Source organism: Festucalex cinctus, chromosome 7, assembly GCF_051991245.1.
Source record: "Festucalex cinctus isolate MCC-2025b chromosome 7, RoL_Fcin_1.0, whole genome shotgun sequence".
Taxonomy (NCBI): domain Eukaryota; kingdom Metazoa; phylum Chordata; class Actinopteri; order Syngnathiformes; family Syngnathidae; genus Festucalex; species Festucalex cinctus.
The window spans coordinates 9,633,281-9,653,879 of record NC_135417.1 but is presented as its reverse complement, the minus strand read 5'-3'; the positions used below and the strand labels follow the sequence as shown (position 1 = coordinate 9,653,879).

The following is a 20,599-nucleotide window of genomic DNA, read 5'->3' as shown; positions in this document are numbered from 1 at the left end:
CACAAAAACAACAACAAACACCGGTGAATGTTCGTGTGGTGGTCACTATACTTGAGATTTATTTTGGTATCAATCATTCCTGGATTTGAGTATGTCTGTAAATATTATAAATATCATTCTGTCAACACATTTCACATTTTGCATCATAGAAGCCTCCAGTCTGTGTTTTAAACATTTCCTCTCTTTTCCCTAGTAGTTGATAATCACGTCTTTTGATCTTAGCCCATATATACATATGTGCCCAGTACATTGTATTGCTTTCAAAAATTGTCATGGTACTTCTGTACTAATACAATAATCATATTGCCGATAAAATGTTTTTAGTCATTTGATTTGTTTTCACGCATCACAGTGACATAGCGGTCATTCAGCTCAAACAAGTTTATATCCTTGCACTCTTTGGAAACCTTTCTGTGTCCAAATTGGTTTCTATGGTCCTCGGAAGCCACACTAAATTCACCAAACTGCACTAATGAAGCAAAATAAGACACTAAGACAGTCTCTAATTGGTTTATTAAGTTTCCTTACAGCCTCGTCACCCTCAAAAACCAATCGGCCGTGACACAACATGAACGGACACGAAATGGATACGCCAATGTGAGCGCGGCTCATGCACAGCTAACGGGGGAGGTGAAAGCCACAGACGGAGCATTAGAAACACACGGCGCTCATAAGAAATGTGATTGAGACACAGGCTGGTAACCGTTTCCAAAGTAAAGAAGATTGTGGTTAGTCTTTACAGCTCGTTGTGGAAGTGGTAAGTTCACACAAGTTTTCAGTGCATGTACCAACCCGCGCTCCAATCCTGTTACTCAAAGACGAGACGCGCCCAAACACATACAACGGAAAGCATGACAGCAGTGTGTTTAATAAAAAAAAATAATAATAAAATGGGGACAACTAAGTGCAGAGTTGGTGAGTCGTCATATTTTCTACTTCTTGGCGTTGATGATGTCGACGAATTCGGGCTTGAGGGAAGCGCCGCCAACCAGGAAACCGTCCACGTCCTTCTGGGAGCCAAGTTCCTTGCAGGTGCCGCCGGTCACGGAACCTACAGGAAGAGTACGCGAGATGAGACGGAGGCAAGACGCTCGCTCGGTCAGATGGGTTGTTTTTGTTTTTTCCGCTGCGCAAACAGACCTCCGTAGATGATCCGCACGGAGTTGGCGACGGCCTCCGACACGTTGCTCTTGAGCCACCCCCTCAGCTTCTCGTGAACCTCCTGAGCCTGCAAATTTGCAATACGGGAGGGGATGACAAAAAATAAATAAATAAAATGTAACGCAGATGATGATTCTCAGATGTCAACCCTGTTGCAATATAGCGCCATCTACTGCCGAGGAGGACTTAATGTGAGTTTTTGTTTGTTTTTTTTTGTTTTTTTTGTTTTTTTAATCTTAAAAGGTGCATTGTGCCGTTTAAAAAGGTAATGTTAAACATCATACATGCTCCACCAATGCCCAGATGAGTACAAAGAGCCCTGACTGTTTTACACTGACTGCATTTATCAGCTTTTATCTTCCCTTTATAGTAGAGTGTGCGTACCCCCGCACATTCCACAGTTTCTTTGGTGAGGGCAAGGGGCGGAGTTTTTCTTACCTCATTTGAAGTCATGTCTTTGTCAACTGTGGCTGTCACTTTAAGATCGTGCACGTACTCGCGCGCACACAATGAACGAGCCTAACACAGATGCTGCAGTTACACTTTGGGCCAGAGGTGGCAGTGGTGAGTAAAAAAGTGACAAATGCACGATGATCCTTTAAATTGACTAGTATTTCACTTTTTTTAGCCTCTGTGGATGAGGACGTGACAAAAAAAAAAAAAAGTAAAATCAATTGGGGTTGAGATTGTTATTGCAAAAAAAAAAAAAAATGACAATATAAAAAATATTTGTACTATTTATTTTAGTACATTTCAGAGTCTACATTTTTGTACAAATGTTTTTCTACTTTTACCTAGGGTTGTGCAATAAATCAAATCAATTCAATTAATCGTCATTTTTAAATTGAATATTTGAAAATTTGCTAATTGTAAAATAGAATGTTATCTTTACTAAAAAATAAAAAATAAAATAATAATAAAAAAACATCCAAATGTTATTGTGAGTTGTAACTTAAGTAGCAAGTTTGAGTACTTTTGCTACGTTGATCAACTGGTGGTGTCAGAAGAAAAGATTTTTACCTGTTGGGGGGTAGCAGTCTTGCCGGTGCCGATGGCCCACACGGGCTCGTAAGCGAGGACCACTTTGCTCCAGTCCTTGACGTTGTCTACAACAAAAACAGACATTAGATAAGACGACTGGGAATTCCAATAATGGTATTTGCGCTTGTATAGCTGATGATATTGCAGCAACAATTAGGGTAACCCGTTTCTGCATTCTACAGTTTGCAACATGACAAGGGGGGAAAAAAAAAAAAAAAAGGCAAGCAATGAATGGACTTTATTGCGAAGTCACATGACTTTTTATTTTTGGGAAAATGCTTTGTTTTATTTAATTTTTTAATTAGTTTTAGTACTAGTTTTTTTTCTTTTCTTTCTTATGTTTGTTTTAAAATATAAGGCATTTATCAAGTGAAAGATTTAAAAAATATAAATAAATAAATAACTTTAATTCAGTTATTTTTAATTCATTTCCAGGGCAAGTTTGTTTGTTTTTATTTTTTGGAAAATGCTTTGTTTTATTTAATTATTTTTTTTTTAAATAAATTTTAGTACTAGTTTTTTTATTTATTTTTTTTAATTTTTTTTTTAATATAAGCCGTTTATCAAGTGAAAGACAAAAAATAATAATAATAATTCAGTTATTTTTTAATTCCTTTCCAGGGCAAATTTGTTTGTTTTTATTTTTTGGAAAATGCTTTGTTTTATTTAATTTTTTTTATTAGCTTTAGTACTATTTTTTTTTTTTTTTAATATAAGCTGCTTATCAAATGAAAGATTAAAAAAATTATAATAATTAGTTGCATAATAAAGTAATGTCAGCTACAATTCCCAAACAACTATCCAACCTTCATTTTTCTGTTGTGATGTATAGGAAGGAATACCAAAACTAAATACTGTACCCGTAATTGGATACTTGATTCATTGAAAAAAAGGAAAAAAAAAAAAAAAAGCTTTTTATTTGAATTATGGGAAAACTATATTTAAAATAAAATATTTTTGCTATAATTAGTTTAATAAACATAAGATGTAGTTTCACTTTTTTTTTATTTTATTATTTTTCCTAAACAATAGTAACCTTACCACTCACACAATAAGAGTTAAAAGCTAAAAAAAACAAAAAAAACCTGTCGGGCATACCTGCGATGACCTTCGTCTGCGCAAAGACGACCTTCTCGGTGGTGCCTCCCTCCCTCTCGTCCAGCTTCTCGCCGATGCAGGCAATCACGCCGAGGCCGTTCTCCAGCGCGTGGGCCGTCTTCTGCCCGATGAGCTGACAAGACGGGACGTTCGAGAGCGTCTCATTCGCGTTCCGGTCGAGCGCCTTCACGGCCGGACGCGCTTCTCACTCACCTCGTCGTTCTCGCCGAAGACGTGGCGCCTCTCCGAGTGTCCCAGGATCACCCAGTGGACGCCGCAGTCCTTGATCATCGCAGGGCTGAGGGCGGACGTTTAAAAATATCACCTTTTTGTGCGGTTAAAAAAAAAAAACAGGTAGGGAAGGGCGGGGGGACATACCTGATCTCCCCAGTGAAAGCCCCCTTAGCGACTTTGTAGCAGTTCTGAGCGGCGACCCCGAACTTGGGGTCCAGTTTGGACCTGGCGAAGTCCAAGTAGATGGATGGGGCGCCGCACACCACCTCTGTAGAAATAAAGTGCACCTTTTAGAGTTACTTTTATTATTATAATACGCTAGCATCCATATTAGGGCTGTGCCTATCACAGGAGATTAGTCTGGGTTTGTTTTTTTTTGTTTTGTTTTTTTTGCCCCGTCTGCCTCCCTCATGTTTTTCTTTTGATCTGTGAAAACAGGGCACTAAAACAACTGTTTTTTTTTTTCCTGTCTCTTGGACAGGTTGTGTGTCTGTTCCATTTCATTACACCCTGTTATATAATGACAATGAGCTATCTTAATTATGAACAATTAATCAAATTTTAATTGCATTCTACTACATCGCATTGACAATTTTCTAATGGCAAAGGCTGGAATATGAAAAGAAAAAAAAAAAGCTTCATTTGGGTCGTACGTAGCCTTTATGTTTTTATATGCGTACATGTATATTTTATTTATTTATTGTTTAGAAATGTTCAGTGCTAAAGAAGTTCATGTTCACATATCATCGTTTCATGAAACATAAAAATGTGAAGTGATGAAGTCACAGATTTGCTTGAATTATTGTTGTAATCTAATTTGTGACTTCTATTCATGGCGCACTTGTTTTAAATTTTTTTTGGGGAAATTGTCATAATGGACGCTTAAAAGACTGAGAGTCAAAGTTTAAGACTACAACTGAAATAGAAAAATATGCTGACTCATTTGCCTTTATTACACCGTAAATCTAAACTATTTAAAAAAAAAAAAAAAAAAAAAAAACATAAATCAGACATTGTTTTGTTTTTTTTTAACTTTTTTTTTATTTTTATTATATATATTTTTTTCTTAGGAATGCCAGGGAAGAGGACCTTCTTAAAAATAATCACATATTAAATCACAATCACAATAATATTTTTTGAAATTGGTCCCCCTAATTTCAGGCATACAAAAGCTTTTTTTAATTTAATTTAATTCATTTGGTATACCATGCACTATAATTAGTACTTTTCCACTGTAAAGCACTCAACCAGAACAGTCTTATGCATACCCAAACACATAGCTGGATGAAAAAACATTTCTTTTGAGGGAAATTTAGTGTTAGCTGCTTCGATTTCTCCATCACATACATTGTGTCACGTATGTCATTATTTGAGGTACACAAAGACAATCTGAATCCAGTGTTCTAAATAAGCAAACACTTGAATCTTATCAAAAGGAAGTACAGCGTGCTCGGGTCGCACGGAGTACAGTGAAGTTGATACACGGGTATTGGGATTGTAACCGTACCCCTGGGCCGTCTATATTAAAACGCGGCCCCGTGTCATTAATGCTGTGCTAAAGGTCAATTCTCTTAAGACCCCTCCGCATAAGGTTCAGCGCCGCTAAAGGTCACCGAGAGGGTCGCATTCTGCAGGGGTCACGCCTGGCTGATGCGTTCTGAGGGGCGTATGCATAGATGGGGCGAAGTTCAAGGATTGTGTGTGTGTGGGTAAGTGAGGGGCAGATGGGGCCTGTGATTGACACTCTCACACACAATCGTTTCATAACACAAAAGTACACCAGACAGCGGAATCCGGCTTCAACACACTCACTCAGCAACTCCATTGTGCTAATGGCAGTGATTAAAAACACAGTGAAAGCAGAACCATCGTGGTTGGCTTTCCAAGCTTGCAGGAAAAGGAGGTTACTGCCAACTGTCGCCTTCAATCCACATTTGGAAAAATCGGACACCGGTGCACCTCATGTTATCGTTTTATTCACTGAGTAACAATTGTTGCGTTTGCTTCTTGCGAGTGATCTGGTTTTATAGATTTTACTGGCTAAAAACGGCACATATTGTATGTATAGTATAACGGGCGAATAAAGTGAATAAAAGGCTGCAATTTCAGCAGGCCGGGTGTACGCGAACGCACCGCGACCAGCAGCCGCAAAGCTGGACTACGTGCCGACGCAAACACGCCCTCCATTGAGCGATTAAACGTGACACAAAATCCAATTTATATCTCTATTAACATGCACCGTTCCTCCCGCAAATGATTCCTATTCAAACGGTTTAATGGTTTGTGCAGCTAGATGATTTTTGAACGCTGCGATTGTGCTTTTCTTACCGACATTGGGATCCACCTTGGCGGAGTTCATGGTATGAATGAGCTCGCCAAGGCTCTTCTTGTCGCCGTTCATCTTCCAGTTTCCACCCACGAAGAATTTCCTGCTCATTTTGGCGTTTGGTGGTGTGTGCTCGCTGTCGAATGAAAACGACCGAAGTCTGGGCTTGACTTGGGAGGGGAGAAGAGCGAACGTCAGCGAGCCGTTCGGCCTATTTATAAAATACGGAGACTTTGACTCCTCCTCTGGCCGGGCCGGATTGGTTTGTGTCGGACCGCCTGTAAACGCGCCTCCATGTTTGAGGAACGGGGAGCAGAATGTCATGAGACGTTCAACTGCTCTGTGGAAAAACAGACAGACGCGCATTGAGGTATTTTAAAAGCGAAATTGAAGTACACATCTTTGTGTGTGTGTTTTGTTTTGTTTTGTTTTTGTTTTGTTTAACACTGTTGTTTTTTTGTCATATATGAAGCCGATTGATAAACAGCTGTAAGGTTTTTGTTGTTGTTTTTTTTGTAACTCAAATCACCGCAATCCATTTATAGTATAGTTATTGTCGGTATGGATTTACGTATTAGACAATTGCGAGAAAAACAAACAAACGAATGAACGAATGAACGAATGAATGAATGAAAGAAACGCTACATGGCACCGGGACCAAGAGTTATGGGACAAATACTATAAAACCCCACCGTTGTAACTCTTCGTTCGGAATAATTTGCTCTTTAGATATTTGTCTAGTAGGTTTCTCATAAAGAGAAGCCCGCTCTTGAATGTTAAAAACAACATTGTGCATATTATATTTTTGAACTTTGCGGTTAATGAGCTGAAAATAACATCGTTGTATGTTATTGTTTACTCGTATGTATGTTACGTAATACATTTATGAACCCGATGAACTTTTGATACAGAGAAGTTTTATTCCCGCATGAAACATTTTCAACTTTTTGGAAAAACAAGACGCTTGGTTGAAGCCTACTTACAATTAAAAATGGTCAATGTGTATTTGCGTCAGCTCGCATTAATGAAATTAAAACCAAATGACGAACTCTGAAAAAAAAAAAAAGTAGGAATGTGGAGTGACGTTACGCCATTTTATTGGCTCTTTCGCCATCGCCCCTACCTTCACTTTAAGCCGATTGGTCAATTTCGAATCAATTGCAGACAGCTGTTTCTGTTTTAAACTCAAACCACCAGAATGTAAATGCAATAGTTAACCTCGGTAGGTTTGAGCAGTAGTTATGTTATGTTGCATATTCGACATTTGTGAGGGAAAAAATAGGTGTGGCAAAGTGGTCGGCGGGAGGGAACCGTGACCAAAAGTTATTGGTCCAATGCTGTAAAAGCACCGCCGTTGTTAAGTTTCGTTCGGAATAATTACTCTTTAGATATTTGTCTAGCAGGTTTCTCTTAAAGAGAAGCCCACCTATCACTGTGAAAGTTAATCATTACGAGCAGTAATTTAGTAAATGTGATATGATTTTCAATCCCCTTATCATAATGCACATACCTTGACTGTACGTCTCGCATGTAGCCACATGGAGGCACGCATGCTCCATTTAACCGTTCGAGTATATTTTACGCTCTCGTTAAAAAAAAAAAAAAAAGCATCATGGTGCCTTGTCATCCACCTGCAAAACTCCAAACAGCCAAACATGTGACGACGTATTATTATTGAATTCTACGATAAAAACTATTCATCTGAAGGGACTGCTCATTAATATTTACACAACACGCCGCTTGATTGGCCGAGGACGGTGGTACTCTTTTTTTTCACCCAATCAGCTCCTGCTGACCTGACGTATATTAAAAGGCACGCCGTCCAACGTTGTCCCAACTGACTCGCTGACTAGACGACGTCGAGGGAGGGCAGAATGGTCCATTTCTGAGAGGACGGAGGGGGCCGAACCACGGCGGGTTCCCACGCAACGTGGTCTATTTTGTGTGCGCGTGTGGATGAACGCCGCGAATCAGTAGAGTTCAGTGAACCCGTCGCGTAGAGACGTTTCCGCCCACAGTAAAGATGGCGGCTCCCTGGTTGGAGAATCTTTCGGAGTCTTTGGGTTCTTCCGAACCCGCAGTTCGTTTAATACTCTCAATTTTAGTCGGTAAGTTTTTCGTCTTACAAATTCGGGCAGTGCCAATACTGATTTAGAGAGCTTTTTGTTTTGTTTAATTGCAGCGAGCATGTTGTTGAGTGGAATTGTTACCAAAACGTCTCCCACGAATTGTTGTGACTGCTTCAAAACTGAGTTTACACACGCCAACTAACCCGCTAAGAAGCGTTTTTATACCCACGTCAGACCATTAGGAGAATTATCAATTGTTTTTGCTTTCAAAATAACAACATCGAAGTCAACGATGAAACAATTTCGTCACTTTGGGTGTCGACGTTAGTTTCAAATCAAGTGGTCGAAATAAGTTTCTTCGTGTGTGAAGGCTTTAGGTAATTTATATAATTTAAGGTTGCACAAGCTGAATATCTTCCAAGCTCAACGTTGTGCATTGTAATTGTAAACTGTAACAATTGGGATTTCTACCAACTAGCCTGCCATGAACAACGTGTGTGAAAATGTTCTTCTGTATGTGTGTTCGTCAGAACTTTGCCCTGACACATGTCGAGGCCAGCAGGGCCACAAGGCAACATGCTGCCTCTAAAATCTGATAATGTCTTGCATGTTCCCTGTCCTTGTGTATTGCTTAATGGGTCTTGTGTAACCTCGTGGTCTGAAGGCAAACACCCTTTTAAAGGTCGAAATAGAAAAAAAAGATGAGCTGGGTGATATTTTCAATTTTTTTTTGGTCAATTAAGTTTGTTTTTTTTGTCAGGAAGATTTTTCTGTGGTTCATGCCACGTCCCTACTGACATGCACTCCTTACACTAACAACATGGCTGCCAGCAGAGGAGCTAGTTTAGAAAATTGGAATCAGTGCTGCCTAAATTAGCGAAGTGCTCGCTATATTTAGGAACTTTGCAACTTAAAAAAAAAAAAAAAGTGACTAGCAGCGTTAATTATTGCAAGGTAAATCTGGTCAGTCTGATCTGTGCATTGCCAGACATGGTGTCCATTTATAGATTGCAAAATCAGTGATTTGTCCAAATGTGGTAAACTTTTGACTCAAGTTATGTGCTTCCAAATATATTCTGAATTCCAAAGTTATGTGCCTTGCCCCACATGTGCAAAACTTTACATGAGAAGAACTTGGCTGCTCATTTTGTTGTTAAATTGTTGAACATTTGAAGTGATAATTTATTGAGGAATTGTGTTTTCATACCTGTTTTGACCAAAGGGACATTTTCCCAAGAGGGAGCACTTTCTTATTTATTTATTTCTATTATTTTAATCGAAGCTGATGCCTAAGAAAAAACTTGCTGGAAAAAAAACTAAAATCCCCGGAGAGAGAAAACTCATTTCGAACACCGTCATTGTCAGTCGCTTTTTCTCTAATCAAAAGGGGAGAAAAATTCATTAAAATCAGAATTTTTTTTTTATTTTATGGTTATATTGCACAAATTGAGAAAAAGTTTCGTCATCGTATATGCACTGCTTTAACAAAGGAAGTGGGACTAACTAGATATCGCAAAGCATCATTTTGTTATGTTATAATAGTATTGATATAAAAGTGTCAAATATTAGTATCATTGACCTTCCGAGGTTGAAAGCGGTTGATCTTGTAACTCAGGTTTAATTATGCTGCGGAAGTATCTCACACACTTGGAAAGGGAGAATATTGGCTGAGGTTTAACAGACTCATAAATCTATATTTAGCTCACCTTTTATACACTGGATCTCTTTTGTGCCTGACCTTTCTGTTACCTTTACAAATGGACTCAACTTGTATTGGATGTCATTAAACTGGTCACCGTCATTTTGTCGTTGTTGGTGTTGAGATTTCCTCCACTTTCTCTCTCTCTCCTGCAGGATATCCCTTCGCGCTGATCTACCGGAATTTCTTGTTCCACCAGCCCGCCACCGTTATCCACCTGTTCCACACGTTCTCTGGACTGGCACTCGCCACGTTTAACTTTGGTGAGATGCAAAGCGGGCGCGAGGTTGTGTGGAGGAATTTACAGCTATGTTCTGTTACAGTGGATCCTCCTAAACTTGTACGATATAACAGAAGATCACAGAAAAGTTCTTTTATTTTTTTTGTTACATGTTCATACTAACTAAAAATATTTCAAAAACTAGAGTTAACTTTCGAGGTTGCGCTGTCTCTTTTGTCGCTTTGGTTTCCTGGAGCTTCTCCTGACAAGAATGTGGTCTTTTGTTTTAACCTGAAGGTCAGACATTGTTTACATACTACACTAGCGCAGCACGTGAGGCCGAGCTCATTCCATCTCAGAAGCTGAACGAGGTCACGTAACACTCTTAATGTCAACCACCAAGTCTTGAAAAAGTGTCTGTTTGTCTCCTCTTCGCCAAACAACCGCTATCAGTCCAGTACGCTCCAGGAGGAATGTGAACCATCTTGTTTTGTTCCTGAGCCTTCCACGGCCGCGGCAGTTTCTGGGAGGGATGACGTTCGGGATGTGCAGTTAATCGTAATTCAATTACAATTTCAATTATTGCACTCCACAATTACAAAATCGGTATAATCGTAAACAAAATAAGACATTTAATACTAATTTTGAGTCGTTTAAATGTATACATTTGCACCTTTTTTTATTTTATTTTAAAATGACTAATGAATCTTGTTTGGTCCAAAAAGAATTTCTAAAGTGTAGCGCTGTGCAATTAATTGAAATTCAATTACTATTTTAGCTATTGCACGCATTACAAAATCAGCATAATCGTTAAAAAAAAAAAAAAAAAAGTATGCAAATTTTTTTTGCTTTTGTTGAAATATATACATTTGCACCATTTTTTTTAATACTTTAAAATAGCAAAATTAATACATTTTGTTTCATCCAAAAGGAACTTGCATAATTCTAGTGTTTCAAATAATTGTATTTTTCTTAATATTTTTTAAGTTTTTTTTTTTTTTTTATGTTTAAACAGTTTCTTGTTTTGTACAATAAATAAATAAATAAATAATTGTCCTACTGTGCAGTGCACACATGCTGCACTCCAACTTCAAGTTTTTGCTAACATAAATAAATAAATACATATTATTATAAATATATATTATTATAAATTCTGTTTGGTTCAAAAGGAACTTGCATAATTATAGTGATTCAATTTTTTTTCAAGTGGTCTTAATATTTTTAAATGTGTAAACATTTTCTTGTTTTGTACACCAAAAGAAAAAGATCATCCTACTGCACAGTGCACAAGCTGTACTCCAACTTCACATTTTTGTCAAAATAAAAATAAATAAATAAATATTATTATAAATATGTATTATTATAAATTCAGTTTGGTCCAAAAGGAACTTACATAATTATAGTCTATTTTTTTTAAATTGGTCTTAATATTTTTAAATGCTTAAACATTTCCTTGTTTTGCACCAAAAAACAAGTGATTGTCCTAATCGTGATTGCAGTTACTACCAAATTAATCGGGATTAATATTTTCTTCATAATTGTACAGCCCTAGATGAAGTGCACAATTTAGCAATTAGCAGTCTTTCGTGTTTCTCGAAGCAATCCACAGCACTTAAATGGATGTATTTATTGAAAAATAAAAAAATAAAATGTCTTTTTTTTCCCTTCTTTTTCTTTTCTTTAAATTCAAGACATTGGTATAGGGTATCAAGCACTTTCAAACAACCATCGTTTGTTTTGTTTTTTTCTCTTAAGATGGAGCGCAAAAGCAGCAGATACAATCAAAACAGCAGAAGCCCCAGAATTGAACCCTGTGGAACGCCATACGTTCGGTTTACATGTTTATTCATATCGCACATATTCGTCCGTCCGCTTACTTTTTTTTTTATGCTTGACATAGTTCGTATGAAGCACGGATAGGCCAGTGTTTCCAAGCAGGTCAGTGAGGAAAAATCAGCCAATTAGTAAACCCCGCACCGCATGATAAACGCATCAGCAAACAGTTTGGAGTCTCGACCTCTTATAATTGCCTTCACTTTTAGCTCATGGCAAACAAAAATGTTCTCAACTTCGCTGCTGGATTCCGAACTGGCCCGAGGCAGACAACTGCTCAAGACCTCCTCGCCATTAACAGCCCACCAAAAAGTTTGAGGAAGTTTTTAACACATGAAACATTTTTGTGAGAGGGAGAGCTCAAATCCAATTCTAATTGCATTAAGGCCGTCAATATGCAAATGTGTGGATAAGAATCACAACTTTATCACCACTCGTGCCTCTTCAGTGGATTTTCAAAATCAGTTTCTCACCTCTGTCTTGAGAATATCTCTGGGCTCATGAGAGGGTCTATTTATTTTTTTCCCTTTTTTTTTTTTTTTTTGCATGCGAGATTTGGGATTAACATTTCCGCGGGCTGATCTTGCCGGTTCTCCTAGCGGTGGCTCACCACCTGAGGCCACCGGTGTGCATTTTGGGTCTTATTTGCATGCAAAGCAGTCTCGCTTGAGTGCGAGTTGAAAGGTTTTTCGACAAACTCAAGTTATTTATGGAGCAAAACTCCTCGGGCTGCTTACAGTAACCCATTTGTGGATTAGCGCGCGAGTGAAGAGACGGCAAACAAAAGCAATAATGCAATTTTCTCAGTGTAACCTGGATTGGATGCAATCAAAATAATAATGTAATTGGTGCTGATTTATGTCATGTACATGAGTCATGTGGTATTGTTGATTACCCCCCCACATTTCTGAGTCATGGTTTTCCGCACAGATGTCGTTCATTTTCACTTGTCTTTACAGCTGCAATGCATCACTACCAAAAATCACAATGCGTTTTTTTTTTTTTTTTTAACGTCACTTTGGTTGATTTACGCTGGTTAAGTCGTTGTCATTTCAATAAAAAAAAAATTAGGGATCAATTATAAAATTCACACTGGCCTTCTTACAACTGTTATTAACGTATTCACAGGCTATTGTCACACAAGTTTACTTTTAATATCAATTAATTTTGCTAAGCATTAGAAAGAGAATGCAAGGTATTTATTTATTTATTTATTTATTTATTTATTTATTTATTTATTTTACACAAAGTGCCACCTAAAAAAAAAATCAACTCTTCATGTACTAACATCATGGCCAACATTGGAATATAGTAGCGTAGTATTTAGTTTAAAAAAAAAAGTTCCCCCCCCCCCCCGCGACTTATTTTGTGCTGAGCAGCCTCGGCGGAGTTGCTTTTCTGACCCGATGCCTGACATTGTGGCAAATATGCATAAGACAGGAATTACTGTTGGGATTTATCACAGCTTACTGTTATCATGCATAGCTTTTTTTTTTCCCCAAAAAAATTATCAGCCTGAACAGACCCACATATAGTGCAAGTGGGTTCCTCTTTGCTAACCATGGTGACTTTCTGTGGTGGCGTCACAGGAAAAAAAAAAACATTTGTGCAATGCCTTCTAAAACGTTGGATTGACTTTTTCACGAGTGTTAACATTGATCCTTTCTCTCTCTTTTTTTTTTTCTTTTCCCCTCATTGATTCTTTTGTGGCTACACTTTGGATCTCACAGCAGGTCTGTTGCCTAATCTCGCTTCCTTGTGTAAGACTTGAAAAGCTTGTTGCACCAATGAAGTGTGTCTGATAGCTCATCATCATCATCATCATCATCCCTCACTTGTTAGAAAGAAGTAAGCGGAACACTTTCGAATCCAACAAGTCCAATTGAGCTGGTTTTTTTTTTTCTTTTTTTTTTGTTCCGACAGGTTCCCAGATCTATCACTCGGCAGTATGCGTCCTTGTGCAGTTCCTGATGCTGAGGCTCATGGGAAGGACCGTCACGGCCATCCTGAGCAGCTTCATCTTTCAAATGGTGAGACGTCCTCGTGCGTGCATGTCTTGTTTATGTAAAAAAAAAAAAAATAATTTATACAAGCACCAATACTTAAAGGAATACTAAACTCATTGAGCCATTTTCAGCAGTAAAAAGTTAAGATTTTTGTATATAAATAATGTTTAACTTCATTATTTCTCATGTACAATTAGTACCTTTTAAAAAGTCATTTTTCTACTTGCTGTCAACTGATGATGACATCACCTGTGCTGAGGAAGTCGGTAACGACCAATCATGGCTCACCAAACCCGGAAAACAGGTGAGCCATGATTGGTCGTTACCATAGTTCCTTGGCACAGGTGATGTCATCATCAGTCGACAACAAGTACAAAAATTACTTTTTAAAGGTATCAATTGTAAATGAAAAATAATGAAGTTATCAAATTAATTCTGGACAAAATATTCACTTCACTGCTGAAAATTGTTCAATGAGTCAAGTATCCCTTAAAATAAATCATTAAAAAAAATTAATACTAATAATAATAATAATAATAATAATATGTAAAACTGCATCATACATAATGTTTTAAAGGTAGTAATTGTACATGAAAAATAATGAAGTTACCAAATTAATTATAGACAAAATATTATCTTTTTAACGCTGAAAATAGCTCAATGAGTCAAGTATCCCTTTATAACCTTCATTTAACCAGGTACAAATGTTTACAAACTAATTCTCATTTACAAACTAATTCCATATTGTGTATTACGACTTCTAATATGCATTATTTATTGGTCTTTCATCAGAATAACTAAAATGCATCCATTTTGCTTTTACAATGTAATTGGGAGCAACTTGCAGATTTGTTGCTTTTTTTTTTTTTTTTTTTTTTTTTCTGCAGCAGACGCTCACTTTTAAAAGCTGCTTTCTACTTGATGAAATCATTAAGAGGCATCTCAAGACTTTTTGCGCATCTGGTTGAATATTTTCAGGGGTGAAAGTCCTCATTTTCTTCCTCGTTGTTTCTCCCGTCTTGACTCGATGTTCCTTTCCACCATTGTAATCGCTATCACCTGTTAATGAGTAACTCGTTTTGATTGGTACGACGTTTTAATTGAGGTGATTGAGTTTTTAACATCTGCTCAAATTTCTTTTGTCGTCACGTTTGTTTGAACTTGTTAAGCTTAAAGTGCTGTTTTGTTTCCCAATCATTATGTTTATGTATTTTTTATTTTTTTTTCACCTGCAGATATACCTGCTGTCAGGCTATTACTTCACAGCGACGGAAGAGTACGACATCAAGTGGACGATGCCTCACTGCGTCCTCGCGCTCAAACTCATCGGTAACCTCATCCGGCCGAAGCACGTCCAACCGTTGCGCGTTGAATTTTTTACAACCGCCGTCTATCAGCGCTTTTTATCACGGCCATTAACCGCTCGTGCACGCTGCCACGTCCTTGCTTAAAGGTCATGATTTCATTCATTAAGTCACCTTAACACGGTTTCTTATGCCCGTTTGTTTGTTTGTTTTTACGCTTTCTGATTTCAGGTTTGGCATTTGATTACTATGACGGCGGCAAAGAACCAGTGAGTTGGTTGATGTCGTTGCTTTTCTTTCTTTCTTTCTTTCTGCTTTTTTTTTTTGTTTGTCTTCTCCACGCAACGCACTCGCCGGCCACTGCATTAGGTACACCCGTAAGAGACGTTCATGTAGCGATGAGGTTCCACATATGCCCGGATTTTTGTGAGATAAATAAATGAACCCAAGATAACTTGTTACAAAACTTTATCCATTGTTGACATCACTCAACTTCACCATTGCAATCAAATATTAAATTTATTTATTGAGAAATAATATAATCATGTGGTTGCGTAAGTGTGCACACCCATCTATAATGGGATGTGGCTGTGTTCAGAGTTCAGCAGCCATATTCAAACTTGTGTTGAATGGGAGCGGGCTTGTTGCAAAATGACCCTGGCTGATTTCTAATACACTGCTGCGACCTGTTGGCTATTTTTTGTAATAACTACAATTGCTTTAAGCCACCTCTTCCTGTCAGAAGCTGCATCAAAGCCTTCTGTATGCTCTTGCATAAAAAAAAAAAAAAAAGTGTGAATATGTTTTTGGGAGTGAAGGACAAAGTATTAAAAAACGTTTTTGGGTTTGAATGAGTTAATGAACGCAGTGTTAAATTTAGCATCATATTGGATTATGCGTGTGTACCTAATGTTCTGACCAGTAAGTGCAGTTCACTGACTGAAAATTGAAAACAATGACTGCCCTGTTTTACTTGCACATCAGTTGCGTTCTTAGTTTGATAGAATCTTGACTCATTCCTGAACGAAATGCGGATTTCACGCAGCCATGTTGCAATTGCGGCCAAATGTTCCTGTGCTAACGTCCAATCCTCGACGGTTAGGCGGAGCTGAGCGCACAGCAGAAGAGCTCGGCCGTGCCGCGCGTGCCCTCGCTGCTGGAGGTGCTCGGCTTCGCTTACTTCTACGGCGGCTTCCTGGTGGGCCCGCAGTTCACGCTGCGCAGCTACCAGAAGCTGGTGGCGGGGGAGCTCAGCGACCGCCCGGGAAAGCCTCCGAACAGGTTAGAGAGGAGAAGTTGCTAGCAGGTGGAGAACTTCATCTTCCCATCCACCTTTTTTTTTTTTTTTTTATGTTTTTATCCCTCTTCCAGCGTGGTACCAGCCGTGAAGAGATTCTCTCTGGGTTTTCTCTTTCTGGTCATATTTGCAATATTTAGTCCGCATTACCAAGAGAGCTACTTCTTGTCGGATGAGTATGACGTGAGTGTTGGAGTTTCGATTTTTTTTTTAAGACGAGCTTTCGGGTTTTTTTGTTTCGCTTGTGTTACTTTTGTGTTTTCTCCACAGGCTCATCCATTCTGGTTTCGCTGCATATTCATTATGATTTGGGCTAAAATCATATTGTATAAATATGTCTGCTGCTGGCTCATAGCCGTAAGTGTGAACGACCATCTGCATGTTTTTTTATTTTATTTATTTATTTATTTATTTTTTTTAAATGAGACTGAATGCAATATATATATTTTTTAAAACTTATATTTGGTTTTTGGGTGACATTTCTGAATGAACCTAAAATACACTATAATTTTTACATGTGAACTTAATTTGAACTTTTTAATACACATCATCTGTAATTTCTGTTATCTATAGGAGCTGAACAGCAAAATATTCATTAGTTAGCCCCATTTTTTTTTTTTTTTTTTGGGGGGGGACAATAATGTTTTTCTATGGAGGCCCATAAATCTAAATACGGTATTTTGTTTAATATTCCGCGAATGGAATATGAGTTAAGCAGCAAAACCCAGTATTTTTTTTATCAATATCAGAAGGCGGACATTTTGTCACTTGCTGTCAACTGAAGATGACATCACAGTTGCTCAGGGCTCAGGCAACAACCAATCACTGCTCACCTGCTTTCTGAAGCTGAGCTCTGTGATTGGTTGTTAGCTGAGACCTAAACAACTGTGATGTCATCTTCAGTTGACAGCATGTGGCAAAATGGCCGCCGCCTCAGATGAATAAAAATGGCTGGATTTTGCTTCATAACTCATATTCCACAAATGTAATATTAGTCAGAATGTCAAGTTTGGACTAGTGAGGTCACATATAACATATTATTGGGTATTACGGTTAATATTCATAGTGGAATATGATTTAAGCAGCAAATTTCAGCTTTTGTCCATCTTAACTGAAGATGACATAAATGTGTCTCAGGTAACAACCAATCACAGCGCAGCTTCAAAAAAACAGGTGAGCTGTGATTGGTTGTTGCCTGAGCCCTGAGCAACTGTGATGTCATCTTCAATCGACATCAACTGGCAAAATGGCTTCCACTGAGATGTATAAAAATGGCTGGATTTTGCTTCTTAATTCATATTCCACAAATGTAATATTAATTAGAATGTCATGTTTGGACTTAGCGAGGTCACATATAACGTATTCTTATCAAGGAATGTTTAAGGTTAAGGTTGACTACCCCTTTAAAGCAAAACATTTGTCACTATCCAATAAAAAACGTACCATAATTATTAGTTTATGATATTGGTCAGATCAAATTAGTAGTTACGATTACGAGAAAGACACACAGACAACTTTGATAAAACAAATTGGAGGAGCAATTGCATATTATTTGAAATTTGGATAAAAGACAAGATTAGATGGCACACTGACACATCGCTGCTGATGTTTTTTTGCAGGAGGGCGTGTGCATCTTGACCGGGCTCGGCTACAACGGCGTGAGGGACGGCGAGCCCCAGTGGGACGCGTGCGCCAACATGAAGGTGTGGCTGTTCGAGACCACGCCCCTCTTTGACGGAACCATCGCCTCCTTTAACATCAACACCAACGCCTGGGCCGCCAGGTTAGTGCGACACCCGGTAAAGAAAAAGTGAATTATTTAACGTTGCTGATAGCTGAAATATGGATGAAGCCGACGCGGCGGCGGCGGCGGCGGCGCTTCAAAAAGGAACTCATTAATAGTCACATTCCAGCCGCTCTTTTTATCAGAACATGTAAGGACATTATGCAAGACGGGACAGGTGCAAGCATGGAGAGACTTTTCAATATTTATTTTGCATTTTTAAGGAGGAGTGACTGTGTTCAACTAAAAACGTTCTTTGCAGGACTGATGCCGCTTTTTGGCCTACCAGTATGCAATTAAACGTTAGTCATAAATCACTGAGTTGCGCTAAAAAAACACTACTGGGCCCAATTAGCAGGCATGGATCAAGTCGAAGTCAACTTTATGTATGTATTTCATAATCACAAAAGAGTCTCAAAGGACTTCACGGGCCCACCGTTAAAAAATAAATCAATGAAATCTCCTTGTTTATACACTCCAGGTGGGCAAGGAAAAACTGGTATTTAAAAAAAACTATTTAGGGAGGAAAAAGGAAGAAACATTGAGTAGACATATTTGAAGTTTCCTCTACGACATTATTTTTTATTTATTATACTTGTTTATTTTATTTTTAGTTATTTCATCTATATGTGTATATTTTATGGTTATATTTACTTTATTATTTACTAATTTATTTTGTCTTAACTCAACTTTATAAAGCGCTTTAACTCATTTGCTCCCAATAACGTGTAAATACTTTTTTTTTTTTTTTTTTATGTTTTAAGTGTCCCAAAGACGTATTATACGTTGTTTTTGTTTTTTTTGTTTTACTATGCTAGAGCATACTGAAGGCTTTGACGCAGTCTCTCAACTGCAAAGAACGGTTGCAGAAATGGTAGTTATTACACAAACAGCCAGCAGGTGGCAGCAGAACAAAGGAGATCAACCAGGGCCATCTAGAAAAAAAGCTAAATTACTTACAATTTTAAATAGATTTGTGAAAACTGATGAAACTTAGCTCTCTTCTGATGCTAATTTCTGCAAAACGGAAACAGATAGGAAAATACTTTTTTTTCCTGATGAAAGAAGAGACTTTAATCTTTCTTTTGGTAGTTTCCATGCTTTTATAGCAATTGAACACAATATTCTGTGGACCTTACAAAATCAGTCAAAATTGAGTAAAACAGCCGGGAGCGAACAGGACTGATTCTGTGAAAATGGCTGCGAGTGAATGAGTTAAGAACAGGCATCGCTGTAATGCAAAGTGCTGTACATAAAAACATAAATATCGGTTGTGCAGTAAAAGAATAAAGTAACAAAACAAGAACAAAGCGAAATTTTTGAAGTGCGTAGACAAGTTTTGTTTTGTTTTTTAAATAAATGCAAGAATGTAGAAAATAAGTCATAAGTTGAGATTTAAATATTATTTAAAAAGTAGCCTATCTAATTAGTTTTTTTGGTCTTCCAGGCAAGTGTTTAAACGTCTGAAGTTCTTGGGCAACAAGACGCTCTCGCACGTGTCCACTTTGCTCTTCTTGACCATGTGGCACGGTCTTCACTCGGGATACCTCATGTGCTTCTTCATGGAGTTCTTCATCATCACCGTTGAGCGACAGGTATATTATCATTCATATCAAACCGTCAGCGGATGACTCATCTCGTCCGCGGACGCTTCAAGTAATCATTGTCCGTGTTTGCCTCATTTCAACCCGCTCAACCTTTTTTTAATGAACAGACTTCTGCTTCTTGTTCTTAAGTGACTAAAGCATATTGATCCAACGGAACCTCGCTGTTAAACACGCCGATTATTAAATATTGACTCCGGTCTTAATTTGGCAGCGGTCCACTTTCAGAGGAGACAAAGTCGTTAATGGTGTGCATGTTGTTTGTGTGACAGTATCAGGCGTTGGTGCGGGACAGTCCAATGCTGACTGATTTGGCCAACGGGCCACTTTACCCGCTCATCTACGTCATCCAGCAGTTCATCCACTGGCTCTTCATGGGCTACGCGCTCGTGCCCTTCTGCATCTTCACCTACGACAAATGGCTCAAGGTACATGGAAAAAAAACAAAACAGATATTAAGATTAAAAGATGACTTAAGTTGTGCTATGGCAAAAGAGTCTGATCATAATGTGTCTTCATATGCAGTGTTTTGTTGTTGTTGTTTTAATTATTTGGGCCGCCAAAATGACAAGAAAAACAAAACATGCAGCAAGATTAAAATTGGAGTTTTTAAAAGTATTGACGTGCATATTTTCTAAGTAAAAGGTTTTATATTTTCAAGAGAACATGTTTCAAGGTTAAACTTGTAATAGCTATATATATTTGGATTGTTGTAATATGAGAATAAAATTTTAATTTTCAATAAAAAAAAAAGTTGAATATTTAAAAAACATGTATCTCAAGTTTAGATTTGTAATAATATGAGAAAAATAATTATCAGCATAACCTTGATTAAGGTTATAATAAGAAAATAAAGTGGTAAATTTATGAGAATTGTTTTTTTTGTCTTTGTTTTTTTTTTTTTAAGTGGCAATTCTGCATGGG

The 20,599-nt window shown here is 37.8% G+C and overlaps 2 protein-coding genes and 2 non-coding genes across 4 annotated transcripts in view; 3 read left to right on the top strand and 1 right to left on the bottom strand.

Annotated features, from left to right (window-relative positions):
- Positions 1–496: 496 nt before the first annotated feature.
- Positions 497–7,434, bottom strand: tpi1b (triosephosphate isomerase 1b). The gene is made up of 8 exons (XM_077526894.1): positions 7,371–7,434; positions 5,863–6,195; positions 3,679–3,802; positions 3,514–3,598; positions 3,301–3,433; positions 2,182–2,267; positions 1,141–1,228; positions 497–1,051 (listed from the first exon to the last, which is right to left on the bottom strand). The coding sequence occupies exons 1-8, from the start codon at positions 7,417–7,419 to the stop codon at positions 933–935; spliced, it is 1,017 nt and encodes a 338-aa protein (XP_077383020.1). The 5' UTR covers positions 7,420–7,434; the 3' UTR covers positions 497–932.
- LOC144023082 (U7 small nuclear RNA) lies at positions 6,572–6,627 on the top strand. Its single transcript, XR_013284492.1, has one exon. It is a non-coding gene; the product is annotated as a U7 small nuclear RNA (small nuclear RNA).
- On the top strand, positions 7,232–7,286 carry LOC144023084 (U7 small nuclear RNA). The gene has a single exon (XR_013284493.1). It is a non-coding gene; the product is annotated as a U7 small nuclear RNA (small nuclear RNA).
- A 244-nt stretch (positions 7,435–7,678) lies between the features above and the next one.
- Positions 7,679–20,599, top strand: part of clstn3 (calsyntenin 3) — a 51,703-nt gene continuing 38,782 nt past the window's right edge. Inside the window, exons 1-11 of the mRNA XM_077526887.1 lie at positions 7,679–7,968; positions 9,784–9,891; positions 13,605–13,711; positions 14,923–15,016; positions 15,223–15,260; positions 16,094–16,272; positions 16,363–16,471; positions 16,559–16,645; positions 17,908–18,071; positions 19,519–19,666; positions 19,948–20,103. Of these exons, the coding sequence (XP_077383013.1) occupies positions 7,884–7,968; positions 9,784–9,891; positions 13,605–13,711; positions 14,923–15,016; positions 15,223–15,260; positions 16,094–16,272; positions 16,363–16,471; positions 16,559–16,645; positions 17,908–18,071; positions 19,519–19,666; positions 19,948–20,103 (1,275 nt within the window). The 5' untranslated portion in view covers positions 7,679–7,883. The remainder of the gene's footprint in view (positions 7,969–9,783; positions 9,892–13,604; positions 13,712–14,922; positions 15,017–15,222; positions 15,261–16,093; positions 16,273–16,362; positions 16,472–16,558; positions 16,646–17,907; positions 18,072–19,518; positions 19,667–19,947; positions 20,104–20,599) is intronic.

Bases quoted from the DNA above. Each gene is read 5' to 3' on its own strand.
- tpi1b (XM_077526894.1), bottom strand. From the start codon at position 7,419: ATGGAGCATGCGTGCCTCCATGTGGCTACATGCGAGACGTACAGTCAA. The intron at 2,268-3,300 runs GTATGCCCGACA...TTTTTGTTGTAG, and splicing joins GCAGACGAAGGTCATCGCAG to ACAACGTCAAGGACTGGAGC. The intron at 1,052-1,140 runs GTCTGTTTGCGC...CTCTTCCTGTAG, and splicing joins CGTGCGGATCATCTACGGAG to GTTCCGTGACCGGCGGCACC.